The following is a 17451-nucleotide window of genomic DNA, read 5'->3' as shown; positions in this document are numbered from 1 at the left end:
ATGCTGACCTCCTCACACCAATGCACATTGTGTCGGGGGGCTGATGAGCGCTGATTCTGTTTTGACACCACAGTATTCAAATGCATTTGTGTCTAAAAGACGTGAATACATTTGAATATAGGAAGAAGAGAGCAGCATCTCCCCGTCAGCTCTATGGCTCGCACAACATCCTTTGGTGTGCTACACGACCGTTCAAAAGTTTAGGGTCACTTAGAAATTTCCTTATTTTTGAAAGAAAAGCAGTTTTTTGCAATGAAGCCAACATTAAATGATTCAGAAATACACTCTATACATTGTTAATGTGGTAAATGACTATTCTAGCTACAAACGTCTGGTTTGTAATACAGTGTCTTCATAGGTGTATAGATGCCCATTTCCAACAACCATCACTCCAATGTTCTTATGGTACTTTGTGTTTGCTAACTGTGTAAGAAGGCTAATGGATGGTTATAATACCCTTGAAAACCCTTGTGCAAGTATGTTAGCACAGCCGAAAACAGTTTGGCTGATTAGAGAACCTATAAACCTGAGCTTCCTTTGAGCTAGTTGAGAATCTAGAGCATTACATTTGTTGGTTCCATTAAACTCTTAAAATGGCCATAAAAAAGAACTTTCATGTGAAACTCGACAGTCTGTTCTTGCTCTTAGAAGTGAAGGCTATTCCATGTGAGAAATTGCCAAGAAACTGAAGATTTCTTACAACAGTGTGTACTACTCCCTTCAGAGGAGAGCACAAACAGGCTCTAACCAGAGTAGAAAGAGAAGGGGGTGGCCCCGCTGCACAACTGAGCAACAAGACCAGTACATTAGAGTCTGTAGTTTGATAAATCGACGCCTCACAGGTCATCAACTGGCAGCTTCATTAAATAGTACATGCAAAACGCCAGTGTCAACGTCTACAGTGAAGAGGCGACTTCGGGATGCTGGCCTTCTGGGCAGAGTGGCAAAGAAAAAGCCATATCTGAAACTGGCTAATAAAAGGAATAGATTAATATGGCAAAACAACACAGACATTGGACAGAGGAAGTTTGGAAAAAAGTGTTATGGACAGACGAATTGCCAAGAAACTGAAGATTTCTTACAACAGTGTGTACTACTCCCTTCAGAGGAGAGCACAAACAGGCTCTAACCAGAGTAGAAAGAGAAGGGGGTGGCCCCGCTGCACAACTGAGCAACAAGACCAGTACATTAGAGTCTGTAGTTTGATAAATCGACGCCTCACAGGTCATCAACTGGCAGCTTCATTAAATAGTACATGCAAAACGCCAGTGTCAACGTCTACAGTGAAGAGGCGACTTCGGGATGCTGGCCTTCTGGGCAGAGTGGCAAAGAAAAAGCCATATCTGAAACTGGCTAATAAAAGGAATAGATTAATATGGCAAAACAACACAGACATTGGACAGAGGAAGTTTGGAAAAAAGTGTTATGGACAGACGAATCCAAGTTTGAGGTGTTTGGATCACACAGAAGAACTTTTGTGAGACGCAGAACAACTGAAAAGATGCTGGAAAAGTGCCTGACGCCATCTGTCAAGCATGGTGGAGGTAATGTGATGGTCTGGGGTTGTTTTGGTGCTGCAAGGTCAAAGGGATTTTGAATAAGGAAAGCTATCGCTCCATTTTGCAACGTCGTGCCATACCCTGTGGACAGCGCTTGATTGGAGCTAATTTCATCCTACAACAGGACAATGACACAAAGCACACCTCCAAATTATGCAAGAACTATTTAGGGAAGAAGCAGGCAGCTGGTATTCTATCTGTAATGGAGTGGCCAGCGCAGTCACCAGATCTCAAACCCCATTGAGCTGTTGTGGGAGCAGCTTGACCGTATGGTACGCAAAAAGTGCCCATCAAGCCAAACCAACTTGTGGGAGGGGCTTTTGGAAGCATGGGGTGAAATTTCTCCTGATTACCTCAGCAAATTAACTGCTAGAATGCCAAAGGTCTGCAATGCTGTAATTGCTGCAAAGGGAGTATTCTTTGACGAAAGCAAAGTTTGAAGGATCTTGTCAATTCAATTCATTTGGCAACTTTTTTGATTAATAAAAGTATGAGTTTTCATGGAAAGCACAAAATTGTCTGGGTGACCCTAAACTTTTGAACGGTAGTGTATATGTTTGCCCACAGGCTGTATGTTGTGCAGGCCTGCTCTGATTACTTCAGAGATGTCAGTTTTTGTCTACAGCAGTTGTAGCTCAATATTCTCTCAGATAATACCTTTCTGCCATAACCAGTTTTCTGCCCCATATTTCTAATTTTATGTGTGTCACTTTATGTAATAAATATAAAATGCTTAAAATGCTTCACCTGATCCAAGTGATTCTAAGAGTGTTGTATTCATTTTTTTATTATGACATTGTACTTTAAGTTAGTGGTAATTTTTTGAGTTTCTTTATGAAAAAAAAATCAAATTTTCCAAAAAGTGTGAAGAACTAGAAAGTTTCAAACACTGATTTTGTATGCACTTAAAGCAAATATTAATGCCATATAAAATATCTAATAGCATTTTACCGTATTTCTTCTTTACATCAGCAGCATTTTTCAAACATCCTTTTATATTTATAGGACTTCAAAAGGCTTAAACAACCTATTATCATATGTTCAAGGAAATTAAAAAAAAATATTTTGGGGGGACCAAATTACTTTTGGAGTTACTCGAATGGCCTATAGTTTGAAAAATTGCACTCCTCTGTATCAAAAATCACATTGGCAGCTGCTGTCAAGGCTAATCAAATAATGGGATGCATTAAAAGAGTTAAAGATGCTCATGACGAGAACATAGTTTTGCCTCTATACATGTCACTAGTGCGCCCACACTTTGAATACTGTGGACAGTTATAGTCTCCAGTGTATATGAAGGACATGGCTGAACTAGAGCGGGTGCGGAGAAGAGCAACCAAGGTTATAAATGGAATGGGTGGACTACAGTACCAAGACTGGTTGTTCAACTTGGAGTTATTCAGTTTGGAAAAACAAAGGCTTAGGAGCAATCTTAATATAATGTACATATACGGTATATGATGAGACAGTATTGAGATCTTTCTAATGAACTTTTTACACCTAGACCTTAAAGGGAACCTGTCATCCCGTTTTTTCAAGATGATATAAAAATAGCGCTAAATAGGGGCAGAGCTGTGTTTTAAATTAGTGTATTTTTGGAGCCTTTATTCCCCACCTATGCTGCCGAAATACCTTTGTAAAGTCACCGTTTTGGGCTGTCACTCACGCTGGTCTGGTCATATGGGCGTGGTGACAGCGCTGTTTCTCCCCCAGATCTCCGTTGGTGGCGTAGTGGTGTCTGCATGCCCAACAGGCGAATCCAGTGCGCAAGTGAAGGAAAAGAATGCGATCTGCGCTATTCCGCGGTTTATCGGTGGGCGCGGCCATCTTTGTGAGGCCTCGCGTGCGCAGATGGTACGCGCGTGCGCAGATGGAGATCGCGGCAGCCATTTTCCTGAAGCCGAGTTCGCATCTCGGCTTCAGGAAAATGGCCGCCACGATCTCCATCTGCGCCCATATGACCAAACCAGCGTGAGTGACAGCCCAAAACGGCGACTTTACAAAGGTATTTCGGCAGCATAAGTGGGGAATAAAGGCTCCAAAAATACACTAATTTAAAGCACAGCTCTGCCCCTATTTAGCGCTATTTTTATATCATCTTGAAAAAACGGGGTGACAGGTTCCCTTTAACCGGAGACAAGGGGGCATCCTCTACGTCTAGAGCAGGGGTACCCAACCTGTAGGTCGGGAGCCACATGTGGCTCGCGGTCCCATGAACTGTGGCTTGCGGCTGTCTGCCAGCTTGGTGCATTAGCTCCAGATTTAGTAAACTGGAATGAAGAGCACATCTCAAAATGGTGAACTTTGTGAGTAGCCCTGCCCAGGAGAGCAGATCTGGATACACATCTACTGGTCTTGGGGGTATAGAGATAATTTAAGTATGGTGCGCCAGAGACAGGATGATACTGTCAGAGGAGGTGCTTGAAGATGGATGTGAGACTGTGTTGGCAGTGCGTGATGGAAGAATGCTGAATGTGGTGGGGTTTGGTGGGAACTCCTGGATCTTGGTATACTGCTTCTGGGTGATTTGGGTGGAAAAGCTTTGGTTATCATTATACCCATAATGGGGGCTTTGGTTGCCACTACTGTAAGGTGGACAGGATCTGGATGTGGCTCTCAAGGTCATAAAGGTTGAGGACCACTGGTCTAGAGGAAAGAAGGTTTAATCATAATCACAGACAGTGATTCTTTACAGTAAGAGCAGTGGAACTCTGACACATGATGTAATGGTTGATTCACTACTAAAGTTCAATAAGGGCCTGGATGCCTTTCTTGAAAAATATAATATTACAGTTTATGGGCACTAGTTTCTGTGATGGGATGTTGATGCAGGGAACTAGTCTTATTGCTCTATGTGGAGTCGTGAAAGAATTGTTCCCCTAATATGGGGACATTAGTGGCTGCCCCATTGGGTTTTTGCCATCGTCTGGATCAAGAATTTAGGCTATAGGTTGAACTCGATGGACTTAAAGAAGTTGTCCACTAATTGGACAACTTCTTGTCATACCCCTTGTTTTGCCCCCATAAAGTAATAAAGCTTATATTCACCTCGCGTGCTGGCATTGTTCCCGTGGTGTCGCACCCGCTCTCCCAGGGCTCCCATGATGTTGCTGTGATGCTAGCACCCAATCAGCGCCGAAGAAACTGTCTCCACCTGCTGACGAATTGAGTATGAAGAGGAAGTCCGAGATCAGCTGAAGAGGAAGTCTGAGATCAGCTGCAGCCGGATTTCCTCTTTATGTTCGACATGTCCGAAGGTGAGGACAGTGACAATGAATAGACGCCGGCGTCACGTGTCACAACAACCGCACGAGAGCCCCGGGCAGAGCGAGAGCTGACACCGCGGGAACAGTGCCAGTTGAGTATAAGCTTTATTTTTTTATGGGATCAAACATTTTGATAAAGATGGGTTTGTCCTAATAGTGGACAGCCCTTTTAATTCTGCCTTCAAACTTAAAACTATGAAGCATTCAGGAAATTTAACCTTTTAGATGAATCATAATAATTAACAAGAATTGGAGTTCAAATATTAAAAAAATCACTAAATTGTTGATGTAGCCCCAATTTTTTTCAATTTTACAAAGGAGAATAGGAAAAATGGACCTAACAATTTATTTTGCAACTTCTCCTGTATTGGACAATGTCATACTGTTTGGGCACATGGCAGAGCTGAGAAGGGAAGGAGAGCAATTTGGCTAAGGAATTCAGATTTTGCTGGAGTAGTTTGCGGGCACCATTTGCAAATTGCCTAAGGTGTCAGTGTGACTGGGTGGGTGACAGCAGGCAGTGACAATAGGCCAGTGAACAATCCAATGGACCTTTATTGGGACTGGGAGAATATAACACCAAGCATTGAAGTTTGTAATGTAGCCACACAAAAGGAACAAATCCAGACATGCCACCCGGAAATCTGGCGCCAAGGGAAATGCAACACAGCAGTCTTTAGACTAGCTCCTCAAATCCAACTGGGTGGGCAAGACATCACAATCCCACATGGCAACTGATCTCCAATCTCTAAAAGTTCCTACTCTGGCACCAGGACTCGGCCTTAGCAACAGACCCTCGTCCTCCACAGGACACCTCGCCCACTGCTAAACCAAACGTGTGGCTTATTGTTCTAACTTTCTTGTGATCAGCCCCCAGTTTTCGTTGAGGTGCGAACCCACCCCTTAACCATTATGTCCAATCTCCAGCCAGTCTGAAAAGTTTTGCATCAGCAAGGCCCCCTAGAAAGAGGAACAACGACACACATGCCTTCACCAAATGGAGGACCGGAATTGGTAATGTAGGCATGATTACAGCGTGGTCCATGAAAACAGGCTGGAGGTGACACTTTAAGGGCAGAAACTGGTAAAACAGAACAGTTGTAAACCGCCTAAAAGTGACTGTATTACTCTCATGGAATTCATCTTTAGGAGTAGTGACTATTTTGACTCTACAGGTAATCTCTGGAAACTAACACGCAGTGGATGCTGGATAGTGAAAATTGCATATATACCATTTTTGTGCCCAATAAGTGGTGCCCAGCTTGTACTTCTGGAGACACAATCACCATACATTTTAAGTGGCTTCTTCCTGCTACAGAAATGATAAAAATGTGGACAGTAACAGTATTTGGGTACACAACGGGGCTCAGAATTGAAGGGAATATTTGGCTTTTGGTACACAGATATTGCTGGATTGGTTCATGGAAGCCATGTTGCTTTTCAAGGTGTACTGTTAAGTTGTTAAAGGAAACCTGTCAGGTCCCCCATGCCCTCTAACCATATGCGGATTATAATGAGGGCAATCTGGGCTACCGCCCAGAGCCCGTGGCTCCGGGGGTGCTCATCCCCAGATTGCCCTCACTATAATGTTTTGTGCGGTGCACATATCTTGGCAGGGAGCTTTCCTGGAGCTCTGCTGCCGACGATTCAGAATGCCAGGGGAACTCCTGTCACCTCTGCTGTGACTTGCTGTTGTGGTGATGTCATCAGCCAGCGCGCTCCAGCATGTACGCTCCACAAGTACATGTAAACTTCTCCACAACGGTATCACGGACCTGCCTGTTGTGTTCCTTAGTCTTCATGATGCTCTCTGTGCTTCAAACAGAACCCTGAGACTATCACAGACGGAGACTTGATTATATTTATCATCATTAAGCATTTAGGACAACATTGGATCATTCAGAGATCCACAATGAACTTCTGGAGGGAGTTTGCTGCACTGAAAGTAAAGGGGCCGAATAATATTGCACGCCCCACTTTTCAGTTTTTGAATTTCCACAAAAATTTAAAATAACCAATAAATTTCATTCAACTTCACAATTGTGTTCCACTTGTTGTTGATCCTTCACCAAAAATTTACATTTGGTATCTTTATGTTTGAAGCATGATATGTGGGAAAAGGTTCAAAAGTTCCAGGGAGCCCAATACTTTTGTAAGGCACTGTAGGAGGCTATATGGGGGCTCATACTGTATTGAGGGGGCTCCAACTGTATACTGAGTGCCATGTGAAGGTTCATACTGTATGTAGGGGCTGTGTGTGGACTCACTATGTAGAGCGCTGTCTATGGGCTCATACTGTATATACTGTAGGAGGCTATGTGGGGGATCACACTGTTTATAGGGGACTGTGTGGGGTTCATATAGAGATGCTCAATTGGGTTTAGGTCAGGGCTCTGGCTGGGCCAGTCAAGAATGGTCACAGAGTTGTTCTGAGGCCATTTCTTTGTTATTTTAGCTGTAAGCTTAAGGCCATTGTCTTGTTGGAAGGTGAACCTTTGGCCAAGTCTGAGATCCAGAGCACTCTGGAAGAGGTTTTCATCCAGAATATCTCTGTACTTGGCCACATTCATGTTTCCTTCAATTGCAACCAGTCGTCTTGTCCCTGCAGCTGAAAAACACCCCCATAGCATGCCGCCACCACCATGTTTCACTGTTGGGATTCTATTGGGCAGGTGATGAGCAGTTCCTGGTTTTATCCACACATACCGCTTAGAATTATCACCAAAAAGGTCTATCTTTGTCTCATCAGACCAGAGAATTGTTGCGCCCACAGGGCGTGATGATGTCTAGTGGACTCACTAGACCTCTGATGCAGTGGTAGCTGTGTACCCGATACTCAAGAGACAGGAAAATGAACTTCATAAAACCAAAGATATTTATTAAAGGAAGTTTAACAAAAAGGAAAAGGTGCCCGAGGGGAGGACCCTCTGGATCACGACACTGTACCTCAAAGTGGAGAACCGGGTAAGGTATACACCTATACAGAGATTCCCCCGTCACAACACCAGGAGGCCTCAATGTCGTGAATCCCGGACCAGAGAGGCGACCGACCGGATAGCAGAGACTGTAGAATACTGGCTCTGTCAAAGGAGAGAATCCCGAGAGTTCCGTGTAATCCTGGAAAGACTGATCCAGCTGGTAGTGGTATCTGGATAGATCCCAGGGGAATCCAGGCTAGGGAACTGCCAGCAGAGGATTCTGTGGAGACAGAGATATTATTATAGTGCGAAGCCACAGACTTCCAATCGCAGAGCATAGCAGAGTGTGGCCTGACCAGGAGGCATCAATGCTAAGCTCTGAATACTTATGACCATGTGATATTTCAGTTTTTCTTTTTTTGATAAATTTGAAAAAAATTCTACATTTGTTTGTTTTTCAGTCAAGATGGTGTGCAGAGTGTACATTAATGAGAAAACAGATTAAGTTTTTTTAAATTTACCAAATGTCTGCAATGAAACAGAGTGAAAAATTTAAAAGGGTCTGAATACTTTCCATACCCACTGTATATACACTGCTCAAAAAAAATAAAGGGAACACTAAAATACCACATCCTAGATATCACTGAATGAAATATTTCAGTTGCAGATCTTTATTCATTACATAGTGGAATGTGTTGACAACAATAAAACATAAAAATGATCAATGTAAATCAAAATGAATATCCCATGTAGGTTTGGATTTAGAATGATTCTCAAAATCAAAGTGGAAAATCAAATTACAGATTAATCCAGCTTCAGTGGAAATGCCTCAAGTCAAGGAAATGATGTTCAATTGTGTGTGTTGCCTCTATGTGCCTGTATGACCTCCCTACAATGCCTGGGCATACTCCTGATGAGGTAGCAGATGGTCTCCTGAGGGATCTCCTCCCAGACCTGGAATGGGCAGGCCAGACCATAGCTTCAATGCCTTCATCTTGCAGGAACTGCTGACACACTCCAGCCACATGACGTCTGGCATTGTCCTGCATTAGGAGGCACCCAGGGCCAACCGCACCAGCATATGGTCTCACAAGGGGTCTGAGGATCTCATCTTGGTACCTAATGGCAGTCAGGCTACCTCTGGCGAGCACATGCATGGCTGTGCGGCCCTCCAAAGAAATGCCACCCCACACCATTACTGACCCACTGCAAAACCGGTCATGCTGAAGGATGTTGCAGGCAGCAGATCGCTCTCCACGGCGTCTCCAGACTCTGTCACGTTAGTCACATGTGCTCAGGGTGAACCTGCTTTCAATGCCAATCGTCCTGCACGGTGTTGGGCTGTGAGCAAAACCCCCATCTGTGGACGTCGGGCACTCAGACATCCTCAAGGAGTCGGTTTCTAACCGTTTGTGCAGGCACATGCACATTTGTATCCTGCTGGAGGCCATTTTGCAGGGCTCTGGAAGTGCTCCTCCTGTTCCTCCTTGCACAAAGGCTGAGGTAGCGGTCCTGCTGTTCGGTTGTTGCCCTCCTACGGCCCCCTCCACGTAACCTGGTGTACTGGCCTGTCTCCCGGTAGCGCCTCCAGCCTCTGGACACTATTCTGACATACACAGCAAACCTTGCAACAGCTCGCATTGATGTGCCATCCTGGATGAGCTGCACTACCTGAGCCACTTGTGTGGGTTGTAGTGTCCGTCTCATGCTACCACAAGTGTGAAAGCACAACTAACATTCAAAAGTGACCAAAACATCAGCCAGAAAGCATTGGTACTGAGATGTGGTCCCCACTTGCAGAACCACTCCATTATTGAGTGTGTCTTGATAATTGCAAATAATTTCCATCTTTTGTCTATTCCATTTGCACAACAGCATGTGAAATTGTCAGTGTTGCTTCCTAAGTGGACAGTTTGATTTCATAGAAGTTTGTTTTACTTGGAGTTAAAGTCTCTTGTTTAAGTGTTCCCTTTATTATGCTAAAAGCAGATCACAGACATTTCAAATGGCAACTTTCTAGCTTTAAGAAACACTAAAAGAAATCAAGAACAAAAAATGTGGTAGTCAGAAATGGTAACTTTTTTTAACCAAGCATAGGGAAAAAATTATGGAATCACTCAATTCTGAGGAAAAAATTATGGAATCATGAAAAACAAACAAACAAAAAAACACTCCAACTGGGACGAGTTGTGCTTTTGAATAACACCATTAGTTTTACCATGTTTTGTACTAGCAAAAATGCGGTGAAATTGCAAAAAAAAAAGTGCAATCCCATAATTGTTTTTCTTTTTTTTTTTTTAACCATGTTCACTAAATGCTAAAACTGACATGTCATTATGATTCTCCAGGTCTTTGAGTTTGGAGATACCAAACATGTATGGGTTCTTTTTTATTTAATTAGTGAAAAAAAAATCCAAAGTTTGCCGCAAAAAATGCCATTTTCCGAGACCTGTAACGCATACATTTTTTGCTATCCGGGGCTTATTTTTTGCATACCAAGCTGATGATTTTATAGATAACATTTGGGGTTGGATATGATGTTTTGACTGCCTGCTTTTGTATTTTTTTGCAGCTACGAAAAAAAATTAAATCTGGCTTTTGGATTTATTTTCCTGTAATGCTGTTTACCAATCAAAGTAATTATTTTTATAATTTGATAGATCGGGCATTTCTGAACTCACTGATACCAAATACAGTATTTGTATTTTTTATTTTTTGTAATTCTTTTATTTTGAATGGATCAAAAGAGGGTGATTTGAACTGTTATATTTTTAAAAAATTTTAATATATGGGAGATAGGAAGCTGCAATCATCCAATCGCCTGGTCTACACACAGCCAAGCTTCAGCCCTCCCAAAATGGTCAATGATAACCACAGGGGTCTCCTACAGGCCCTGGGTTGTCATGCCATCCCATCGGCGCCCCGTGTTCATGTGACATGGGCGCCGATTTGCGGAATTAGTGACTCACTTCCAGTGCAGCCATGTTTAATTCCGCTACTGGAGATACATAGCGGCATTTAGTTTTTTTAATAGGTTTTATTTAGAATTAAGATATTGAAAGTAATGAAAGTATACAACAGTTTGGTTAGGTTCTCCCATGCAGGGGAGGTGTAAATTTCAATAATAATGAACAAATATTAATATAGAGGGAGACAAGAAAAATATGGGGGGGGGGGGGGGAACAGTACAAAGGGAAGACAAACAGGTAATCCACAGTGTGTTTTACATCAGTTTACTATCAGCTATTGCACGCAATGCCATGAACATAAAATAGTCAGAGTTTCAGATTCAGATTGGGTCATATCACAGCGGCATTTAACATGTTAACTACCGCCAGTGGATTGCGATTACACCCGCGGCTGTTAGTGGCACATGTCAACTGATGACACGAGTGCAGGGACACAAATATATATATATGTGCAGTATGTCATAGGTCGTGAAGGGGTTGACTAACTAAATAAAGAGAGAATTTTTTAAGTTTTTTTTGTTTTGTTACAGTTTATATTTATAAGGGCCCCAAAGGCTGATCGCTTTGGTTATTGAGTGAGGGGGCTATGTGGGGGCTCATATTGTATGTAGGGGCTATATAGGGAATGTCAGCATACTTACCGTATATACTCGAGTATAAGCTGAGATTTTCAGCCCATTTTTGGGAGCTGAAAGTCCCCCTCTTGGCTTATACTCGAGTCATATAATAATTTAACTTATTCCCCGTGGAGAATTACCGTATATACCCGAGTATAAACTGAGATTTTCAGCCCATTTTTTGGCAGGCTGACAGTCCCCCTCTCGGCTTATACTCGAGTCATACCCAGGGGTCGGCAGGGGAGGGGGAGCGGGGGCTGTCTAATTATACTCACCTGCTCCTGGTGCGGTCCCTGCACGTCTTTTCCCCGGCGCTGACAGCTTCTTCCTGTACTGAGCGGTCACATGGTACCACTCATTACAGTAATGAATATGCGGCTCCACCTCCCATAGAGGTTGAGCAGCATATTCATTACTGTAATGAGCGGTAACGGTGACCGCTCAGTACAGGAAGAAGCTGCTGGCGCTGGGGAAAAGACGTGCAGGGACCGCGCCAGGAGCAGGTGAGTATAACGGGGAGGGGGAGCGCTGCGCGATATTCACCTGCTCCTCGTTCCAGCGCCGCTCCGTCTTCAGCTGTGACGCTCAGGTCAGAGGGCATGGTGACGTGGTTAGTGTTCGCCCTCTGCCTGAACGTCAGTGCAGGAGACGCTGAAGATGGAGTGGCGCCGGAACGAGGAACAGGTGAATATTGAAAGTGTCGGGGCCTGAGCGACGGAGAGGTGAGTATGTGATTTTTTTATCGCAGCAACAGCAAATGGGGCAAGTGTCTGTATGGAGCATCTATGGGGCCATAACGTTTGTGCAGCATTATATGGGGCCATAACGTTTGTGCAGCACTGTATGGGCCCATAACGTTTGTGCAGCACTGTATGGGGCCATAACATTTGTGCAGCACTATATGGGGCAAGTGTCTGTATGGGGCCATAACATTTATGCAGCACTATATGGGGCAAGTGTCTCTATGGGGCCATAAAGTTTGTGCAGCACTATTAGGGGCAAGTGTCTGTATGGGGCCATGATCAACATTTGTGCAGCACTATATGGGGTAAATATCTTTATGGAGCATCTTATGGGGCCATAATCAACATTTCTGCAGCATTATATTGGGCAAATGTGTCTATGGAGCATCTTATGGGGCCATTATTAACCTTTATGCAGGATTATATGGATCATATTTTAATATGGAGCATCTTATGGGCCCATTATAAACTTTATGGAGCATTATATGGGGCTCCTGATTCAATATGGATATTCAAAAACACTTAACCTACTGATGTCTCAATTAAATTTACTTTTCTTGGTACCTCTTTATACTTTTGACACTTACTGGTATCTGCTGCATTTCACACCCTAGGCTTATACTCGAGTCATTAAGTTTTAGTTTTCTTGTGGCAAAATTAGGGGGGTCGGCTTATACTCGAGTATATATACGGTAATTCTGCTCAATATTGTCATTCAATTAATATAAACAATATTTAAAATTAATTTGTTAATAATAATTTTGAGCAGAATTAAATTTAGCCTATTGGCTCGGCCTCCTCAATAGTCATGGTTTCTCATGTGGCACCTTGGAAAATTAATTTTAATCTCGCACCCCTGTTCTATTATGTATAGCGCTATACGAAAGGTAAAAATTTGTGCAGCAGATGTGCACCAGAGCAACTGTGTGTCACTCCCTTGACCTATCACATAATCTATACATCGGGTACCTCGGAGGACCCACGTCTTCTAAACTGCCAGGGCCATGGATACTCTTAACCCACCCCTGCCTCCAAACCAGTATTCACCTACAGTAAATTCCCTTCCTAACCTGCCCTGTATAACATTATTCAGTTAAATAAATGTTTAAAAAAACATTTATAATGTGCCCTTTTCATATGCTAATGAGGGCCTTGACGAGTCGTTTGGGTCGTTAGTTTCTTTTACTACTCGTCCTTCTTTCCATGTTATCGCACCCTATGGGTGTGATAACATAATTTGCACAAAACTGTGTTATCACCAGCTCATGCAAATCTCGTGCATACGCGCCGCTCATTTCGGCAGTGTCACTGCGCCTCTCTTCCAGGTTTACACTTCACTTCTTCAGAGACGCTCTGTGCATGACCGGAAGTTCAAAAGATAGCTTTTGGTCATACGCAGTGTGCCTCTGAAGCCAGGAACTGTGCACCCGGCTACAGAGGCACAGTAACCCTGCCACAATGTGAGTCGCACATCGCGAGATTTGCATGAGCCGGCACTGACACAGGGGCGTGATAACATGGAAAGACGACTGACTAGTCTGGGGAAACTAACACCTCATTGACTAATCAAAGCCCTAAATAGCATAGGAAAAAGGACCTTATAAATTCATTTTTAAACATTTATTTAACTGAATAACGTTATACGGGGCTTGTTAGGCAAGTAATTTAGTCCTACATAGGTGAATGCTGCTGGGATGGAGGGTATGGGGATCTGACAGGTTGAATTAACTGTTTCTGTCTTGGTAAATAATTTAATTTTGTTACATACAGTAGCTTGGGATTTCTTTGGGTATTTTAGAAATGTTATAAAAATATAATTCAGCATAATTCATTCAAGAACAATCTTTATTCTTGGCAGGTGACTGCACCAAGAGATCAGAGGAACAAGTGACACCTTCAATTTTTAAGTCAGGTGACTTTAATTTCACACGAGATATAACTGACGTCTATGCTACTATTCCAGAAATACAGTCATCCTTTGACAGCAAAAATCGATCATCTGATACTTTTGAACAGTTCCTATCATCTGATTCATCGCAGACTATTAAGAAAAATAGAAGTCACAAAAGAGGCGATAAAAATCTAACTGTTCTTACAACAAACACTCCATTTTCAAGTGTAGAGTGTGAAAAAAGTTTTTCCCTTAAAACGTCTTTTCTTACACATCCAAAAACTAATGTAGAGGACAAAATATTTTCTTTTTCAGAGTGTAGAGAATATTTTAACCCAAAATTAGAACTTGTTAGAGAGAAAACAGTTCACTCAATGAAGGAGACATATTCATGTTCAGAATGTGGGAAATGGTTTGAAATTAAGTCAAAACTAATTGCACATGAGAGAATTCACACAGGGGAGAAGCCATTTTCATGTTCAGAATGTGGGAAACATTTTAACCAGAAATCAACTCTTATTAGACATCATAAAATTCACACATGTAAAACGCCATTTTCATGTTCAGAATGTGGTAAATGTTTTCCATATGAATCAAGTCTTTTTAAACATGAGAAAATTCACATAGGGGAGAAGCCATATTCATGTTCAGAATGTGATAAATGTTTTGCATATCAATCAGATCTTTTTAAACATCACAAAATTCACACAGGGGAGAAGCCATTTTTATGTTCAGAATGTGGAAAATGTTTTGCAGATAGATCAACTCTTAATAAACATCAAAGAACTCACACAGGGGATAAGCCACATTCATGTTTAGAATGTGAGAAATGTTTTGTTTGTAAATCAGATCTTCTTGCACATCAGAGAATTCACACAGGGGAGAAGCCATTTTCATGTTCAGAATGTGAGAAATGTTTTGCAGATAAATCATCTCTTATTAAACATCAGAGAACTCACACGGGTGAGAAGCCATTTGCTTGTTCAGAATGTGGGAAATGTTTTGCACACAGAACATATCTTGTTAAACATCAGAGAACTCACACAGGAGAGAAGCCTTTTTCATGTTCAGAATGTGAGAAATATTTTACCAACAAAAGAAGTCTTACTAAACATCAAATATCTCACAAAGGGAGAAGCCATTCTCATACGTAGAAGGTGGGAAAAGTTTTACTTGAAAATCATATTTTGTTGACCACAAAGGAAAAATCACACGGATATAAACCATATATTTTTAACAAACTGTACATAAAACTGTACATAAAACAGAGTGTCAAAGTAATGACAAAGATGAATATATGATATTAATAAACATCTGTTATCTAAACATCAAATTATATGCAATATTTATTTGATTCTTTCATTTACGTATTTATATATTCACTATATAGGCAAGAGTAATGCATCACCTCCACTTAAACCTCCCCAAAAATACCCAATATTTCCTACTCCCTCTTTCTAACTCCCAATCTCAGCAATTTGTCATTAGTCGGTCTCTTCAATCCACAATCTGTGTGTGAACAAAGTGTTTAATTTTTCTATACTACAGTAATAAATGTGAGAACAATATCAACCGAACAGAAACATTGTATGGTAATAATTTGTCATGGTGAATTGCCCATAAATTGAAAAATCCTAAAGTATGTTCAAGTGGATAGTCCCTTATATCTATATCCAATAAGTGACACAGAGTCAGAGTCCACCAAGGTAAGTAAATATAACAATATGTTTATTTCAAAATACAATACACTGGCAAAAAACATAGTTTAAAAAAGTCAATAACAACAGCATCGGTGTTAGTAGCTATGGAACCACTGAAGTATGCTGGGTACAGATAATTTTGATATTTATATATATATATATATATATATATATATATATATATATATACACACAGACATACAGTGGGGGAAGGAAAGTACCGTATATACTCGTGTATAAGTCGAGATTTTCAGCACATTTTTTTTGTGCTGAAAATGCCCCCCTCAGTTCATACACGAATCACGGTCCCAGAAAGGTGACGGGGAGGGGGAGCAGCATCAGGAGCCAGTGGCTGTGACACCATACTCACTCTCCGTCGCTGCATTTCCGTCCCTGCATTTCCGTTATCCGGTATCGGCAACTCTCCTCTGCTCAGCGGTCACGTGGTACCGCTCATTAAGGTAATGAATATGTACGCATCTCCACTCCCATAGGCGTATTACCTTAATGCGTGTTTCCACATGACCGCTGAGCAGAGGAGAGCTGCCGGTGCCGGACACCGGAGATGCAGTGACATGCAGGACCGCGCGAGGAGGGTGAGTAGGACGGGGGAGGACATGGAGCCATTTATACAAGGGGGAGGACGCTAAGCTATGCATGGAAGGGGGAGGACGAGGAGGGCGCTGAGCCATGCATAGAAGGGGGAGGACAGAAGGGAAGCCCAGCCATGCATACAACTAGGAGACCGGGTGAGCCACACATAGCAGGACAGGGATGAGGGGACAATGCATACCCGGCTTATACTCTAGTCAATAGGCTTACCCAGTTTTCCGTTGCAAAATTAGGTGCCTCGGCTTATACTCGAGTATATACAATACCGTATATTGTTTTAGTCAGCCACCAATTGTGCCAGTTCTCCCACTTAAAAAGATGAGAGAGGCCTTTAATTGACATCATAGGTAGACCACAACTATGAGAGTCAAAATTGAGAAAACAAACTAGAAAATCACCTTGTCTGGTTTGGCAAGATTTAATTAGCAAATTATGGTGGAAAATAAGTATTTGGTCATTAACAAAATTTCATCTCAATATTTTTTTATATATCCTTTGTTGGCAATGACAGAGGTAAAACATTTTCTGAAAGTCTTCACAAGGTTGGCACACACTGTTGGTGGTATGTTGGCCCATTCCTCCATGCAGATCTTTAGAGTAGTGATGTTTTGGGCCTGTCACTGGGCCATACAGACTTTCAACTCCCTCCAAAGTTTTTATATGGGGTTGAGATCTGGAGACTGGCTAGGCCACTCCAGGACCTTCATATGCTTCTTACGATGCCACTCCTTCTTTGCCCTGGCGGTGTGCTTGGGATCATTATCATGCATGTAAGACATTTAGGTCAAATTGGTATCATAAAATTACAAAATGAAAACAATTTTTTAATATGCCCAAAAAGAACACATTACCCATCGTAGCCCGTGAGGATCAGAGCAATGAGCAGCCACAATGCTCGTTTTTGCATGGGCTTCATTGGGGGGCTGTAGCTTCCTTTGTGTTTTACCAACTATATGTAGAAACTTGAACAGATGATCTTAATTACGCACCACTAATTGCTCGTGCGCAGGGGGGTAAATGCGATAGCCTAAGCTGCTGAAGATAGTTCATGTTGGGTAGCAGCGCACGAGTAGCAATAACACAGGTCAGTAGAGGCATTACTTCTGGCACTCTTAATAGTGTAGCAGGTGTGAGTAAAATCCCTCGTTACGTCACTGACCCCCAAACATCACCATT

The 17451-nt window shown here is 42.2% G+C and overlaps 1 protein-coding gene across 1 annotated transcript in view; it reads left to right on the top strand.

Annotated features, from left to right (window-relative positions):
- Positions 1–15543, top strand: part of LOC138664007 (zinc finger protein 436-like) — a 55827-nt gene extending 40284 nt beyond the window's left edge. Inside the window, exon 11 of the mRNA XM_069750402.1 lies at positions 13931–15543. Coding sequence (XP_069606503.1) covers positions 13931–15117 — 1187 coding nt within the window. The 3' untranslated portion in view covers positions 15118–15543. The remainder of the gene's footprint in view (positions 1–13930) is intronic.
- The last annotated feature ends 1908 nt before the right edge of the window (positions 15544–17451 follow it).

Source organism: Ranitomeya imitator, chromosome 2, assembly GCF_032444005.1.
Source record: "Ranitomeya imitator isolate aRanImi1 chromosome 2, aRanImi1.pri, whole genome shotgun sequence".
Taxonomy (NCBI): Eukaryota; Metazoa; Chordata; class Amphibia; order Anura; family Dendrobatidae; genus Ranitomeya; species Ranitomeya imitator.
This window is presented reverse-complemented; position numbering and strand designations above follow the sequence as displayed.